At 38.2% G+C, this 18,037-nt stretch overlaps 1 protein-coding gene across 3 annotated transcripts in view; it reads right to left on the reverse strand.

The window, feature by feature from the left end:
- Window positions 1–3,227: 3,227 nt before the first annotated feature.
- The window catches only part of LOC134789920 (protein grainyhead), a 163,348-nt gene continuing 148,538 nt past the window's right edge, over window positions 3,228–18,037 (reverse strand). For 2 of the 3 annotated variants that reach the window (XM_063760613.1, XM_063760615.1), the window contains 7 exons: window positions 12,535–12,629; window positions 11,081–11,137; window positions 9,653–9,751; window positions 9,208–9,542; window positions 7,739–7,940; window positions 6,661–6,725; window positions 3,228–6,067 (listed from right to left, as the gene is read on the reverse strand). In XM_063760613.1, the coding sequence (XP_063616683.1) occupies window positions 5,926–6,067; window positions 6,661–6,725; window positions 7,739–7,940; window positions 9,208–9,542; window positions 9,653–9,751; window positions 11,081–11,137; window positions 12,535–12,629 (995 nt within the window). In that variant the 3' untranslated portion in view covers window positions 3,228–5,925. The remainder of the gene's footprint in view (window positions 6,068–6,660; window positions 6,726–7,738; window positions 7,941–9,207; window positions 9,543–9,652; window positions 9,752–11,080; window positions 11,138–12,534; window positions 12,630–18,037) is intronic. The other variant, XM_063760614.1, reaches the window with a different exon arrangement.

Here is an 18,037-nt window from a genome sequence, read left to right on the forward strand (position 1 = left end):
GTTTTGCTTAGCGTTTTGCTACCTCTCAATTACCTATATTCGATGGATGTTAGAAGCGAATGATACAAAACTTAAATGCGTATTAGTTAGGTATTCTGCTTTCCGCTACGTGAGTCTATCGGCAATATGCATATATAGATAAAAAATCCCAGTACCACCATTGCCCAACATGTATACGGCATGACACAGACGTTGTGTCACATTGCTACGAATATATACCACATAGCCAAAAATACCTCTACGAGCTTGTAGTAAACTTGGGCACTGAAAGAGTTAATATTAAGATCAATCCTTCGACCGACAGACAATTTCTGCTATTATACTTGTGTGTGTGTAATGTACTTGTGTTACATCGTCGCACAGTACCTAAGCTATAGAAAAGTGATAATTGTAACCCGCCCTATATATAACCTACTTGTATAATATTAGGTAATATAGCAACATAGACCTCCATACAAATACCATTGTGATTGCTAGAGCTGAAATAATTTATAAGTACGTAATGTACGTAGTAGGTAAGCTTAGTGATCTCTATTTTGCATATTATGTGAATACATATTGTTGAGGTAAAACGTTTAGTGTAAAGAGATGTTAACGTCGGTGGCGGTTAGATAGATCTATAATAATAATAAGATTTTTGTGAAGAGAATGCATTTGCTAATACATATATACCATTTGATGTAATTTTCTGACAGAAATAATCCTTAATGGTGTTATCTACATTTATTTTATCCGTTAAATATATTCGGTGGGTTTACTGGCATAAACTCGTAAAACCCTTATAACACTTTAAACTCTCGCGTTTTGTACACATATTTAATTACACAAACGGGTCTACCGCGATATAATTTCATTGTTTCTACCTTTAATTCCGACGTTTCAGCTGAGTTGCACCAGCTGTGGTCAGGTGTGGTCTTTCCGTGATATATATCGCGGTAGACCCGTTTGTGTAATTAAATACGTAAACCCTTATAAATTAACCCACTAATCAATTTCATATCTCCATTTAGGGTTCCAATATGTGTATTTATAAAAATTGATTCTCCTATAAACTAACCCTAATCAGGGATCCGTAACTACTAATTATTGATAGTCGGAAAACATATTTATGCTTCCCATTTATTTGTTGTTAAAAATATTAGTAGTTAGTGAGGTAGGTAATTTAAATTATTTATATGTGTATCTTTAGTCGTTTTCTTTTTAATTACGAGGTTATTAATATTAATCATAAGTCAAGAAGAATAACTAGTCTAGTTAAACAAGAGTTAAAAGGTAGCCAAATTTAATGATTTAATTTACATGAGCCAAGGAAGTCATTAAATGAGCTAAATAAATCCTGAAAGCTTCTGAAGTCGGAACAAATATCTAAATCGGATAAACTTGTTTGTCTTAAATTTTAATTGACATGAACAACAACTTACTCGCACGAAAAAAAATCAGTAGGGGAGACCGAGGTGAGTTGTGACATTGTCGATTTTTTGGAATCTATTAACTAAAAACTAGGTCGCAATAGCGCTCGTTTGTTAGTTCAAGTTGCGAGCTAACAAACGCACACTGTTGCGAGCTCACTAACAGTTACTAATAACTAATCTAAATTCCAAAAAATCGACAATGTCACAACTCTCCTCTGTCACAACTCACCTCGGTCTCCCCTAACGTAAGTAATCAGAGACAATGATTAAATCTGACAATTGAATGGGTTTGCCTACGACGGGGGTTGAAAAACAACAGTTCACGAGGTGTGTGTTGTGTGTAGCAATAGTAGTTTACAAAAAATATGACAAAATTATTTTATTAATTTTATTAAGCTCATTATCTTTCATACGCACCGCATAATTGGGACGCCCGTGGGTCTTTGATTTGTCAATATCTTCATAGAGTTAGTTTTCCCCACTAAGTGCCTATTAGGTTTGCCAAAAATGCTTATCGTAAAACCTAGGTTATACAAGTACCTAATAGCTTTTGTCCGATCCGTCTCTAGATAGTTATTAAATGAAGCAGCGTTATAAAATTAGTGAGTATTAAACCGACATCGTACATTTTATAGCAATTTCGGTGCAACATAGTTGAATTAAAGGAATTGCTTAAAACAATTTCTAAAGAGATAATCAATTAAGGTTCGTATTATTTATATTAACTCTAATTTTATTAACTAGATTGGGTAAATATAAATCACTAAAATGCAACAATACTGCACAGAAGTTTTTACAAAACTAATGATGTGTGGGTAATAAATAGTTGAACATGTATGTAAGTATTTGACTGATCTTCAAATTAGATATTTTCTGACTATCTTCAGCTTTCTTTCGATGTTCTGGTTCAAAAGTACGTACAGTCGTTATCAAATATCTACGATACTAACGTCAGTGGGGAGACACTCCTAACTTCGGTCGAACTCGGCTCCGTTCGGCTCAGCAATCAGCATTGCTCCGAACAATTATTAGGGTTGGCACCGCTTGACTTCCTTTTGCGTGCACGACCATAGATAAGATCACTTGAATTTTGACAACCTAAATAGCTGAAAGGGATAGTGCCATATATTAGAAAGGGATATGATTCGACCCTGAACCGCTGTCAAACTTCGGGTTTGTAGGAAGTGTCCTTTCTGTACGGTAGTACTATTATTTCTTCTGTGCTAACGTATGAAATTTGATTGTCCCGCCAGTCATTAAATGTTGAAATGAAATCTGAGTCAAGATGTTTTCAGTGCGTTAAAATCGTAGGAAGGTACTTTTGCAACCCACTTTACCTAAACGCATATTATGTTAAATTCGGCAGTAGTTTAACTAAATAAGGACCTAATTTATAATTAATGAAATAAGTAGACAGCATACTTAGATACCTATTCGCATTGAACAGTAATTATACTTAAGTTAAAAAACAAATTGTCTTCTTAGCTACAAATACAAAACAAAAAAATTGTGGACAAAATAGAGTAGGTACCTACTTATGCTAAGTTTTAGTACACCTAATACCTACTTAGGAAACGTTCTTAATCTATCTCTAAATTGTACTAGATCTTCGTCTCAATGCTTTCGTAATCTATGTAATACTTAAGTACCCTGTGCTTTGTGTGAAAAACTCAGATATTTACCTACCTACTTATTGTTAACTTTAAGGCTCCATTAAATGTTGATGGTTCCAAAATTGTTTCTTTGTCTTCATAGCTTTCCCTTTATCTCTTCGGCACGCACGGCACACCAATGTGACAAATCAAACAAACTTAATGTTTTGAAGAAAAACATTTTTATTTAGATTATAAACTTTGATAAAAATAATTATATTAATAATATTTTATGACAACTTACAAATATTCATATAAAAGAATAACGTAACATCTATTCAATTTAATCTTAAGTACAGTAGAATTTTATAACGAAAATGTGCTAACACTTTCGGGGTGTGTTTAACTAGTGTGACTAAACTCTCTCGCCGGCGACGCGGGCGGCCGCGGCCCGCCGCGACTCGGGCCCGACCCGACTCCGACCCGACCGACGACCCGACGACCCGACCACTGACCCGACATTGCACAACTCCGGCGGCCGCGGCGGCCGGCGTCGCGCCGCGCGAGCCCATTTAACTACTAACTGCTTCACGTATTTATTGCTACTGACATTTGTGACTTATGACGAGATTCAGAATCACGATCTAACATCAATGTAAGTAAATATTAAAGCTGCACGATTAAAATAATAAGAACATAAATAAACATTACGTGAATACGTATAAGTAGGTATAATAACAATGTCGTTATAGCCCCCCCCCCCCCCCCCCCCCCCCCCCCACTCGAGCGAGCGTAGACTTTGAGCAATACGCGTAACCATATAAAATTTATAATGAATCGAGATACTTCGATCCCTTTTACGTAAGCAGTGGATAAACATTAACGAGTGTCTTTTACATAGGTACATATCTTCAAATATAATATGAAATGCAGATATAAGTGTTACGCGATGGACCAGAGGAGTCACAACCCTATCGCAATAACATGGAAGAAACGAGATAGAAGTAAAGTAATAGAAAGGTATCAATAACATTATCTTAATTAAAATTCGATGTCTATCTGCAATTCGTGGGACAATAAAACGAATTATATTTAAAAATCTATAACTAACATCATTAAGTACTCTAAATTATGTCATAATATGGCAGTTAATCGAACCGTCCGCACTAGGCACTTCTCTTAAAAACTCTTGGGCATGTCCAAGACTGATCCTTTTGGGAAACAGAACCTGGTTCTAAATTTTGAATATAATCGGTGGAGAAACTTAATACATAATATGATTTCAGTGTCATCCATCACTTGAATTTTTTGAACCAATTTTTTTCATTAGTCTGTTAACCTTTTTTTGCTTAGCAGTTTTTAATTAGAATGTAACACATTGCATCTATTTATTAAGTATTTTTATACTTGTAGGTTTATTTCAGCGTGGTTTCATATAGAATCCTGAAAAGTTTAGAATATAGAACTAGCCTGGGAACGTGTTAATCATTTGTTTGTTTGTTAGGCTATGAGACTCATAAATAGCTACTATGTAATGCGATGTCTTACGTTGTAATGAAATGGCCAGTCGCTTACATGTAAGGCGTAATTCAATACATTATTCATTGATGCGTACATGTATGGATATCTATATATAATTTTCTGAGATTTGTCTACGTAAATCCAAATATGCAAATCGCTGAAAATTATATAAAAAACCATAATTAATAAATTCAAGCGATAACTTTGGATATGAATTATAAAATGGCTCGGTAAATTACCGTAATTAGGTACATGGTAAAGTCTTGGACACAGCATACATTTTCCTTAATCTAAATTGTTGTCATGGCCCGATAACTTAAGTATCGAAATTCGTTTATAATAACAAAATCTATCATCAATAATACCTTAAATTATACACAAACCAATCCCACAGATGATAATGAAATTGTATTTCATACGGACTCGTCCTTTGTGACTATGTTACAATGACTAAGTACATAATTATCCTTTTCTTTTTGAAATTACTAGCGGCACTTTTTGGGTGAATGATAATGGCAAATATTTGTAAATACAGTACAGCTACATCGGTTCTAATAAAGTTGTCATTAAAATTTTTCGTTGTAAGTATTTTACGAGAAATTCTGAAAGGGAATAGGCTCATTCAGGAGTTACTAAAATAAATAAGGACGTAATTTACAATATGATAGTGAACGATGAAAATAATGACGAACAATCTATCGATTCCTATAGCTAGAGTCACCATTACTAAATGAATGAATTGAGCGAGCTTATAAAGCAAACTTACGCTTATAAAACTTAACAAAGTGGATGGCATTTAATTTGACTTAACTCACTTACATTAATATTATTATGACAAAGGCACTTCATGCTTTTACTTCGAGTAGATAATAATAGTATCTACTAATACATAATGTTTTGTGACAAGAACTTCTTACTTTTATCATCATGGCAAGATTCAAAGGTACCTGTTGAAACGTTAACTACATACAGCTAGTATGATAACCGAGTGAATGGCACACACGTTTTGATCAGCAACAGATTACACATTTATAACTAATATAGTCAGAATGAACTGATTTATTCGCATTAGAGATATGAATTTCTCTGTCATCGTCGTACCGCAACAATAATAAATTCTACCGTGGTCGTTATTTACAATGCGGTCCCACAAACGGATGCCGTTCTACGACAACCACCATGATATTTTTGTGACAGTAAGTTTTAGTAAAAAGAAAGCTACGGTGATGAATCGCTTAAAAGTAAATTTCATTGTGAGATCGACACTTTGAGAAAACGTTAAATCAGTTTTCTCATAACGAGTGTAACTGTGACGGAGACTGTTGGAATCAGTGTCCCGAGCGTAGTCGCCACGCGGTTGAGTCTCTGCGCCGGGCGGGCGGCGTGCGGGCCGGGGCCGGCTAGTGGTCCAGCGGCAGCTCCACGAACGTGATGTCGTAGAGCGGCTCGTCGTCGGCGGCGCCCGCTGGCCGCACCTCCAGCAAGAACAAGTCCTCGTTGCAGTAGTAAGCTAGCATTTCATCGTCAATTTTGGCCGTAATCCTGCAAATAATATTTTGGTTAAATACTGACAATCTAAGCCAGCACTCATTCGTTCAGTCATTCTTAAAGAATGCAACAGAAGAATTTTGTTCCATTAATTATTGCAAATGCGTGCATCGATTTACACATTAATGAAAGCTATTCAAAAAAAGTCATTAGGTTTCAACAATTGAAGGAATCAATCAATTACGCAAAGATGGTAATTTACCCATAATTTAATTAGTTGGGTACTTAATGCTATTAAGTCGTTAGAGTGCTCAATTTATTAATTTATTCCAAGTGCTCACCATTATTGCAATATAAATTAGGTTTTGGGGCAAGGTCTGTGCTGAGGGACATGATTATTGTAAATGATATCATTTTATGTGCAGCTTATAAATTGTATCGGTTATTTTGAAAACAATCAAAGCCAATGTGTATTTTAATGCGACCTTGGTTGTTTTCTAATCAAACGATTCAATTAGGGGTATAATTATTTGAACAAGCGTTGCAAGTTAGTGGCGCGCCCGGGGCAAGCGATGCTAGCGCGTGGCGGCCGGGTTTGTGAGACACGTCACAACGACAACTATCTAAGGCCAATGAAAACCACTTACCCTTTCTTGTTCTTTCGATAAAGATTATTAATTGCCGAACTTGAAATTTTGTACTTATTCTCAATCTGAAAATAAGCAAAAAACAAACGATTACAAACGGGCCTTTGTTTTTTTGAACCGAGACGTCTCGTCTGACGGAACCGGTGGAGTGGTTTCACAACGAGAATGATTCGCGCGAGTTCTGGCGACGTGGTCCGGTGCGGCCGCGCGGGTGTTAATTACAACATGCAGTTATGATGACGTGTGTATTGTATTAGACGGGGTTATGAAGCGCCACATCGGTTACAGCGGCGCCGCGAGCCACGGCGGCGCGCCCGGGGGGCGGAGCCGTGGCCCGCGGCGCGGACGAAGCGTCTCGATTACATTGGTTTACAATTTTGAATATTGGTAACGTTAACGAATGTCGAGATAGCGAGAAAGAATCCAAGTCCATCTCGCTCCCTCACGTTCTGCGGTTAGCCGACATCACCAAGGTTATTCTCGTGCTGCCGCGTTGACGAGCCCTAGTCAACGTGGCGAGCCAATAAGGCAAGCGTGTGCAAAAACAAAAAGGAAAAACAATACACGTACTTGAATTTCGTTTCAGCCGTGACTATTCCAACCATAATCTCAAAGCTAAAGAGCTGATTCAAACAAAACGAACTGAAATTCGGCAGTATTAAGCCAATCAATCATTTGAAAATCATACAATGAAAAACAACTGAACTAATAAGCGTCCGAACTCAAACAGGATTTTTTTGACGTTTGACTGTTATAGCACCTTAAAATTTAGCTTAGAGCCGTGTCACCACCATTCGGCTATGGTATAATTACGATTTAGACGTACTTAATACAATTTTAATACAATCCGTTCATCTATTATTTCAGTTGCCTGTGGTAACTTTAAAAAATAATATGAAAAATGGAATCAACTTTAAGGTGCTTATATGGTGCATTTAGAACGTATAACAGTAATCGGTTTGTAGAAACGTGGTTGAAAAAGTACGGCGTTGTTGAACAGAGCCGATGGCCGTATTGGAGAACGTATATAGTTTTTCCCTCGAATGTAGGAGCCGGTAGTGGAGAGTCGTGTACTCACCGCATGCAGCAGGCCCTGCGTGGTGGGCGGCGCGACGTGCAGCGGCGTGTACACGTCGTCGGTGTCCTGGCGCACGTACAGCATGACGCGCTCGCTGAGCGGCGGCGTGCCGGTGCGCGCGCGCTTGCCCAGCACGCCCTCCAGCTCCAGCGTGTCCTTGCGGTCGCCGTACGGCGAGAGGCTGCCCACCTCCGACCTGTACCTGAATACACATGCCTTCTATATCTCTGTTTCTGACCATAACGATACTTTGAATTTATGCAACTATCTAAATTAAACGCAAGCATTTTTCATTTTTGATTTGATTTTGCTAATGCTAAAGTGTTCTCCATAATAGTAAAATATTTTTTTGTATTTTATTTTTATATCCATATTATAAAAAAAATAGGAACCTAACTTAACTTTAACCTTTTGAACGCCACAGACGGCAATTGATGTCAACACAAAATCGTGACAATGACGCCAAAGACGGCATTTGACGTCGATCGTTTTTTGATGAAAATCTACTGAAACACACCCCACTTTTTTTTTTTTGGTTGGAATTATTTATTCACAAAACTAAATTTTACCCCCGTGGCGTCAGTGACACGACAAATGGATGCGCCGTTTGGCGTTCAAAAGGTTAAAGAGAAATAAATTACACTATCTTTGTCTTAAACCATTTTTATTTTTATACATTTTTCCTAAATATAGGTTTATTAGATTAACTACTTACTACGTCACTATCAGATTAACGACTTACTAGGTCAAATCCGAAAGCAATATGGTTCACAAATGTTTGTGCTAAAACAATATTTTCAATCTGAAACAACGTACCTAACAAACCAACATTTTACAATTTAGCCATAACAATTTGCCAACTTAATCGGTGCTGCAATCGATCGGTTGAAGGACTAGCATTATCTACCCATGATTGTTTTATTACGGAATTTTACCTATTCTAATTCTTGGTAATTTGAGATATCAATAATTTGGCGCTGACTTTAACTAATAACCGATATGACATTTGCTTAAACAAATGTGACTTTATCTGACATCGATTTGATTAATAAGCTCTTTGTGTACTTGGTATCACAATGAATTCATAAGTATATTCTTGCGTCATGGGTATTGTAGTATCATGTTTCGTGATCGATTGAGTAATCAATTTACCTAGTGTAAGAAGTCGAAAATTTGCATTATTATGCAGGTATCAAGAGGTTATATCAGCGGCATTTATTAGCGTGGTCGCATAAAACAGACAAACAAAGACATTGAAAATGCTAAGTCCTAACATACAAAACGTCTGTCGTTTAATAATTCTGATGTTTAACATCAGTAATTGACACATGTATTTTTTCCGTCCTTCTTCTGTCAAGTTAGTCGTCCGTATCAAAACGGCTAGCGACCTGAAGCCTCGGTCGAGTGGATTCCTCGGAGCAGTAACCGAAAAGTGATAACAAGTGTAGGTGTGTAGAGCAGATACTTACGCAGGCGCGTCAGGCGGGAAGTGATTGTGGAACTTGAGCGCAGGCGCCTGCGGCTTGGCGGCGTGTAGCAGGAACGGCGAGGCGCCCTTCAGGTGCGCCTCCGCCAGCGCCGACTCGTCGTGGCCGTAGAACCCTTGGATGTCCATCCCCGTTAGCTTGTCGATGTCTTCAGCCGGGCTAAACAGTACCGGCGGTTTCGCTAAGTCGGCCATCGTATAGAATTCGCTCCGCTCCGTCACTGGGTGGTAAATCTCGTCCAGCTTCTTTCTATTCGTAGCAGACATTTTTCTTTTCGCTGCTCTTCTTTCTTCGTCCCGTGTTTTCCTTTCCGCGCCCTATAAGCCAAATGAAGAAAGTTACATTTAAGTACCTAACTACAGTAGTAAACAGATATACATAAATAAATAGCAATTATCCTTAACGTTTGACAAAAATGAGATCTTACCTTGTCACAAAAAACTTTAATTTGGCAGTATCCTCTGTGATACACTTGTGTGTCGCGTGGGTCTTCAAACGTGTCAATTTGAATGTGCAACGGTAGGCCCTGAAACCAAATAATGTAAATTTTATTTTATTTATTCATTATACCAAACTATTTATGTATACCTACGTAATTAATCCACTCGTCTGTAGTGTAAAACGCAAACATTCAAATACGTATGTATCATCTGCTCGATAGGTTATCTAATAGTTTTCGTCTGACGCAATTTCACGCTTCGTGTCTGACAACGAGTATGGTAACAAAAAATTGTTTTAATAAACCATAAGGGATAATTACGTCAAATTTACGAATAAGGAAAAATATGCTCGTGTCTGAATCGAATCGCGTTAAAACGTCTTAATTGCGGCGGCTCGAGGTCGACGCACGTCACCGCGGCGCGGCGGGCTTTACGCGAGCTGAGCATTCGCTTCTAGACAACCAAGTTAGGAGTAACCTCGTCATTCATAACACCAATGTGTAATCAGAGATCACAATTATATGGGATCGCCTGGTTAGTGTACTACACAAGTGATGAGAACGTAGGGTCTGAAGGGTAGGTAATCGCGACTCGGACTGGCTGTTCCGGGCGGACGCCGAGAAGTGCGCTAGCGGCTAGAACGCCCGGCTACTGTTATATTACTTATCATTTCATAAACATACGGAGCAAAAATTCAAACTTAATATTTCATTTAAAATGGAACTGCTGTAATTTAGTTATCATAATATTAGATTCTACCTTTTGGGTGTTGTTTAACAAAGTAATTTTGGATTAAATAACTGCTTATTCGTAATTAAATCACTCGCATTAATTCTCACAGATAATTCTCTTAATTCATGTAAGTACCTACCCCCTTATTCATAAAACTATACAGGCCTGATTTTATTAAATTAGGTTTTATCCCTTTCTTACAAATACATAAGTGAAAATGACAGATAAAGACAAAACGATTCATAGCTAACTAAGGTCAGTATCGCGTTTATGAATAATGCCACTATTTCATATAGTACAGCATCCAAAACTTCGCCCAGAACAGCGGATACCGACTTTCTTGACGCCATTTTCATATTTTCCTACTTTTACAACTTAAGCAATTAAAGTTACACTAAGTAAATATATACCTAAAACAACAACCGACACGTTACTCATAAACCGCGTGTTGAGGTTAATGAACAGTTAGTTTAGGATATAAATAGGACCTATACCTATGCCTAATATATATGCCTAGAGTAACTAGAAGTAAAATTTAATCAATAATTCCAGGACATGCGATAAGTATAGTACATACCTACCTGCGTACGTATCGTACGAATTACTTTAAATACCCGACGAAATAAAAATGCATCTACCATGTATGTATAAATCAGTATCGTAGACAAGTGTCAGAAACGTACCTTGACTCCCTTTTGACTGCTAAAGTCTGTGCTGAGGCACTGTACTGCAATGTTGATCTGAAATAAACAAAATATCATGAGAGCGGCCCGGTTATAATGATGTTAGATTCTCATTACTCTGATAACACCGGCGATGTAAACAGCACACATCCTGACCGCAATGACAGGCGCCAGGGGTGTCAGACTAAGACATGAGAACCGCCCGTCTCTAATGCAGTTGTATAAAAAATATAAAGCGACTGGGAATTTTTCAATGAAATATTGGCGATGTTGGTAGTATCCAGTGTTGCGTTAGGGTCATTATAGCGTAGCAGGTAGCTAAGGGCGGTGCTGGTGGCTGGTCTACGTTGCTCATTACCGCAGTCTATGCAAATGACCCCCTGCGTTTTTCCTCGCCGCCACCGCCACCGATCACTGTCCGAACGCATATTATCTGTCGCTAACAACTCGCATCCGCTGTGGTTTCGCCCAACAATAAATAATTACGGATATTGGTAACCGACTACTAAGTAATTTACGGCAATAAAAGAAACCAAAGAAAAACAAAAAGCGCACACATGAGTTTGTTGGCATAGCGCAATGATCTCTCAAACCATCCGTATTTTATTGATACGGCTTATAGTGAAGATTGCCTTTTTTTATTGGGTACCTTATTTGACGGCAGTCTCTAGCTACTACTAGTACAGCTGTACATTATTTTAAGCGTTGTACGTTGTACCGTAAGACTATCTACATTATATAAATATGAACTATATGAATGCACTTATAGGTAATTATAGTACAATCAATTTAATAAATGCAATTAAAAACGGAGACCGTTGTTTATTATTCAATAATTTAATGAGTGCGATCGCCGCTCGGCGACCACTGGCGGCGGCCAGCGTTCTCAGGCGGACGCTTGCAGATTTTTTTCTTTCATTTAGTCGTTATTCGACCAAATAAGGTTGCAGGATTCTATTTAATTACACTGTAATAAGTGTATAATAATATCATGAGCTGTGTTTTAATGCTGCTTCACAATGAGAATTAAGTACCTATACGAATATTTACTCTTTATGAAGTTTCTAAATATTTTGATCAACTTGTTTTTTAGTAGTCGTTCCTTTTTCATTTTACATTTAATACCTACAAGTAATTATCGCGATAGAATGCCAAAGTGTCATTTTGAAGAGCTTAATACTCGAATGGCCCACCGTATACCTACCGACACTTCCCATCTCTCTTTTTTTTAGAAACCTAAAAGTTATTTATTTTAATGATATAATTTTAATCTCAAGACTTAAGGTTCCTTTGAACGGTGCGAGATGTCACATGCGAGTTTCATTACATTGCGGTTTTTGATCGGACGGTTGAATTGGACGTAACCAACAGTCCGCAATGTAACTAAAATCGCATGCGAGTTCGCGCGCCGTCTAAATCAGCCCTTAGGGTAGTCGTATAGATAGGTAACATACCTTAGCAGCACTCTCGAGTGGATTCCAGTAGATGGCAATGGCGTTGTGCGACACCTCCTCGATGCAGCCCGCCAGCCCGATGCTGTTCTTCGTGTCTGCAACAAAAACACGCATTTATCAACCCAGGCCCGCAATAATGACGACGCAGATTTCGATTAAGATATCAACTCACAATACGTCATCGCCGACGGAAATTTATTAGCAGGGCGTGAATAATCACGTGACGTGATAACATCGATTTATCAACCATTGCGTACGTTTCGACAACTGTTCTTCTAGGGTTTATGTAAATTGGTGAAGTCTTCTGATTGCCTCGTCAATTATCCTTTGTGCGAACGAATAACGAGTTTTGACGCCGTGTTCGTACGCATTTGATTTTATTATACTCTCAATCAAGTCCAATTTGCAAATGGCAGGAGACGGGTAAGTACTGCGTGTATATCACAATCTGCACTTAATTATTTTGAGTCCTAAGGCTCTATAGTGTTCAATCGAATTAACAGTTAGATATTTCATGTCATTTACTTAATCCAATAATTATAGAAATAGTTTCAAATGCAAAATCTAGTAACTGTTTAATTGTCACTGACATTTGCATATACATTAATTAAATTAATTTAAGAAATTAAATCATTTTAGGTATCTACTTTAACTAGAATACCGTGTCACCGTCATTAGGTAGATACTGCAGTAAGTGTTATTAGAGTCTGTGATTAATATCTAAGTACATAATATATACTTGGTACATTTAACATCTCGGATATTAAGTGTACCATACCAACTACTTAGATAGGTACCAAATCACCTAAATGCGTCTATAATAATATTTCCAGATTTTGTTAAAATCGAAGTACCGACTTACATTTTGAAAACTATAAGTGAGAAAAGGTTTGTTTTGAAAATTGAATATTTAGTCTAAGAAAATATGTATCACATTCGATTAGCACTTTTTTGTTTTAACTTGGGCAAACTATTCATGAGTGGCACTGGAGTCGACAACATGAGTGGCAGCCCTGGTCTAGGGTTATGCATTATCGGGCGCGGGGGTGGTGGTTAGTGAGTAATCGGCGTGGCTGATGCGGCGTGGGCGCAGCCCTATCAGCGAGGCAGCGATTTGTGCGGGCGCCGCTCGCCGGTGCCGACGTGTTTATGACGACCGCCGCCCGCCCTCACACGGCCTTATTGTTTTAACTGCCTCCAACGAATTTACGAGTCTGGCTTACGTCCTGCTGTGAACAATACGCCTTCTGCGCTGTCACTCAAAACGCTTCTGTCATATTTTTGGTGTGTTTTACGGAATGAGGAAGGGAAGAGGGTAAAATTAGCAATTCAAAAGAGTTATCATGCTTGACGTATTTTCATTACTAATTACTGATTGCTCATACTTTTGTAAAAGTGAAAAGTTAGACAAAAATTGGACCTACTTAAGTATCTTAGGTGCTTAATTTTTTTACGTACCTACAAAAGGATAATAAAATGCACATGACAGACTTAATATAAGAGTCAAGATACTTATACGTTGGCTTCTTCTCGTCTTATAAGCTGCATTTCATAGGCTTCTTACTGATGAAAGCTACGAAATAAAATACCGAACCGAACGCTAAACCCTTTTCCCAAAAAACTAGCCCGGCCATGAGACTTAAGGTAATCAGGTTTTTTAATAACAGATTGTGTAAGAATTTGTGAGGTAAATAAACCACCGCCACTGTATAACTGGGCTGGGATAGAACCTCCATCATTTCCAACCAGAATACTACGAACAACTTACTCCTACCTTTTTAATAATAATGATTATCGAAATATGATTGTGTTCAAGTAACTTGCGAGTCATATGCGAAAGATTTTTTGAGGATACGTTGTGTTGACAGTAGAAGACCTATCAAACTCATAATATGTATACACGGCCATAACTTTTACTAAATTTGTTCCGTGGCGCAAATATAATAAATTTGAGATATGGCAAAACAAACTGATAATTATTTATGTACAGTAAAATCTTTAGTTTTGATCAGTTTAGCGTGTTACATCAGGTAGGTGCTTAAGCAAAACCCTGTCAAAAGGAATAACCAAAGACGCTCGGATGCGTTGGACACGCGATACAAGAAGGCATGTAGTAATCGGAGCCGGCATTGTGCGGGTGCGCCGTGCGTTGCGAGTCCCTGCCCCTACCCCCGGCCTCGGTCCCCATCACCCCTTCGCTTTCACACGCCCGCGCACAGGTGTCCGGTGTCGCCCTTGACGCTGCTCCCGAGTCCAAGATCATACAATTTCTGATGCCTTACATTTTATTTATTTATTTAAACTTTATTGCACAAAGTATATACAAAAATGTACAAATGGCGGACTTAATGCCAAATGGCATTCTCTACCAGTCAACCATAGGGCCAAACAGACATCTACAATTGGTGCAGAGAGAGAAATATACCTATTCAGTGAATATAAAAAAAGCAAACTATACATATAAACTACATAAATAAATAAAATATATATAAACTACTACATATTTATACAATACATACTATAAATATAATAATGATGGATATTATTCGAACTCTTGTTTTAGCAAATGCTTACGCAACAACCGCTTAAAAGAAAACTTACTTGGAGCTTGTCTAATATTTAGAGGGAGTGAATTCCAAAGACGACTAGCCTGGACGGCGAAAGAATTAGTCATAAAACCAGTACGGTGAGAAGGTATGGTCAGTTTGAGAACGCGGGAGGTACGCAGCTCACATCCTGGACGAGGAGTATCGAAGACGAATTTACTTTTGAGATATCCAGCAGCAGAAGGCTCAAACAGGATCGAAAATAGGATACAAAGGATCCGAAAGGACCTACGACGACGACGGAGAGCCAGTTGAGCTGCCGGCGGTAAAAGGAGACATGATCGTATTTACGAAGTCCAAATATAAATCTAATACAGTTATTGAGTAGACGGTCTAGTTTATTGAGTGATTCCTGAGTGGCATTAGTAGTACACACATCCCCGTAATCAATTATTGGTAACACTAAGGACTGCACTAACATTTTTTTCGTGCTTACAGGCAGAAAGTTTTTAAATTTATATAGAGTTCTAAGTGTACCTGTGACCTTTCGACTTGTCTCCGAGAGCTGACCAGACCAGGAAAGGTTGGAATCTAAAACTAATCCGAGATTCTTAACCCGACTGCTCACCGGAATTACAGTATCCTCAAAAAGGATCGGAGCAACAGGTACTGTACTCAACCTAGACATTTGCCACTGGCTACCTAAAATTATGGCTTGGCATTTAGCTGGATTTACACAAATGCCAAAGCTAGCAGACCACTCGGCGATGTAGTTTTACATGTAGGTACATATATCAATATCGGACATCTAACGATTTCTTACTAATATACAGTTGCACAATCCTCAATTTTCTGACTTTGGCGTTTACCTTAATAATTCTAAGTTTTCTTAGGATCTAATAGCCACTACGAGTAAAACAGATGAGTGCAATAATTTTGATACCTAAGGAATAGGTTCGAGTTTTTTAATGGTACTCGTATGAGGCATTACTGTTTTTAAGTTTTAATTTTGGGACGTTTGACATTATATCACTGTTTATAATAACGCAAACTAAGTAAAAAACAAAACTCAACTAACATCGAGATAAGCTAAAAAAGCCTTGACATTAAACTTGGCCCGGCCGCGCGAATTAATGGCTTCCATGTTTTTATTTTCCTTGAGATTTAATTTATGGACAATGCTTGTGACCGCGGCTTCACTCATTACTAATGCCATAGCCACAGCTAAGCGTAATTTTAGAATGTGTAAAGTGTCATATATCACCAATTCACTAATGCCGATATTTGCCTGAGATTAATTCTGTCGATGACGCTTGGCGGCGCTGTCAGGCCCACTATACTTCAATTGAACCGATTAACTTACGTTTTCTAGCTTCTTTAAACTTAATAACATGCCTATAGAAGGATACGCGCCTTTTATATTATATTTTATGTACAAACGAGGAGACAGAAATTGATGATGTTAATTTAAATCGAAATTGTCTTATATTACTTATCCTGTTACGTATCATTATAATTTTCTTCGTAGGTATCCATTATGATTTTTATTTCACTGAATAAATTAAGAACAATATATCAGTATTAGGTACACGCAGGAATGAAATTCGTTTGGTGGAAAATGGATGAGATTTATTAATAGTGTTTAGATGGAAAATTCAATTATATTTGCTACTTAAATCTGTCTAAATTGTAATCAATTATCTGACTCTAATTTTTATTTTTAAACTCGTAGTAAATACAAAATATTTAATAAACATATTATGTATGTTGATACCTACATATAAAGTTGCAAACTAAACGTTACTGAATAGGCGGTACTTGGTAAAACTAATGCGAAAATATTAAGTACTTAATACCTACCAATCTTTACCTACCATGAGCTATTTATATGACATGTACTTAAATATGTACTGAACACTAGCCACATACATATCATAAGGCTGGTGTTTAGGGCGATGCAATCAATATTTTGATATAATTTCGAGACGTGTTGAGCATACCTGAGAAGGCTGAGAATAAGTCCCGACGTAAATAGGCGCGGTGCGCGGTCGCGGTGCGCAGGCGCCGGCAGCATCACGCAATTAACATGCTAATGAACGCGCCGCGCGATATCATCGCGGTACTTATGTGTCCGCCAGACTATATTGTATCATTCCTTATGTCTCTTCTTTTCGCGTTAGACAACTCACCGCGCATATATTAAACATAACTGAAGCCATGTTTATATTGTGCTAATAAAATGCTGCGGTTCAATATGCAATTGCAATTTTCTCATCTAAGTAACGAAGCCAGTAAACTGCTTATGAATACGTGTGTACCTAATAATCGTGGACACAAAAAGAAACTCAACGATAACATTTAATTTAGTCATTTCACTAGTCGACTTTAAGGCTCTGATCAACGTTTCTTAATAATGTTTACGATTTCCTGTTACTCACTAAAAGTTTAAAATAGCAGGAAAGCCCATCGCGTCAGATATCTTTATTGCTTAGATCGTTTTATTCAACCTCACATCGTGGAAACGTTACATTGAGTTTCATATCTTTAATCTGGTTGTAGCCGTGGAATGCGTCATTATTACTAGGTTTACAGTGGAGGTAATATGAGACCGGCAGCATTAAGCAAGCGGGCAGTGATACTTACGCGGCGGCGCCAGGGGACTATGAATAAGTATATTTTTAGCCGGGACGATTGATAGGTTCGCAGAGTGTGGGCCGCGAAAGAGGTAGGCCTTATATATGCAAATGTTCTAACGAGATAGTAACGGCGGGAGCGGAGGACGGGAGGTGCGCGGGAGCCAGCCCGCAGCACAGTAATTAGACCCTCCTGGCCACGCGAGAGCCACCGCCGACCCTCACGCAACTACTCCCGCATATTTCTGTGTCGCCTCAAGCACGACTGTTTTTGTGCAGGTAATGCCGTGTCTCCGATCCTTGTACGCGCTACTGTCCGATCTG

This window comes from Cydia splendana, chromosome 4, assembly GCF_910591565.1.
Source record: "Cydia splendana chromosome 4, ilCydSple1.2, whole genome shotgun sequence".
In the NCBI taxonomy this organism is placed as follows: Eukaryota; Metazoa; Arthropoda; class Insecta; order Lepidoptera; family Tortricidae; genus Cydia; species Cydia splendana.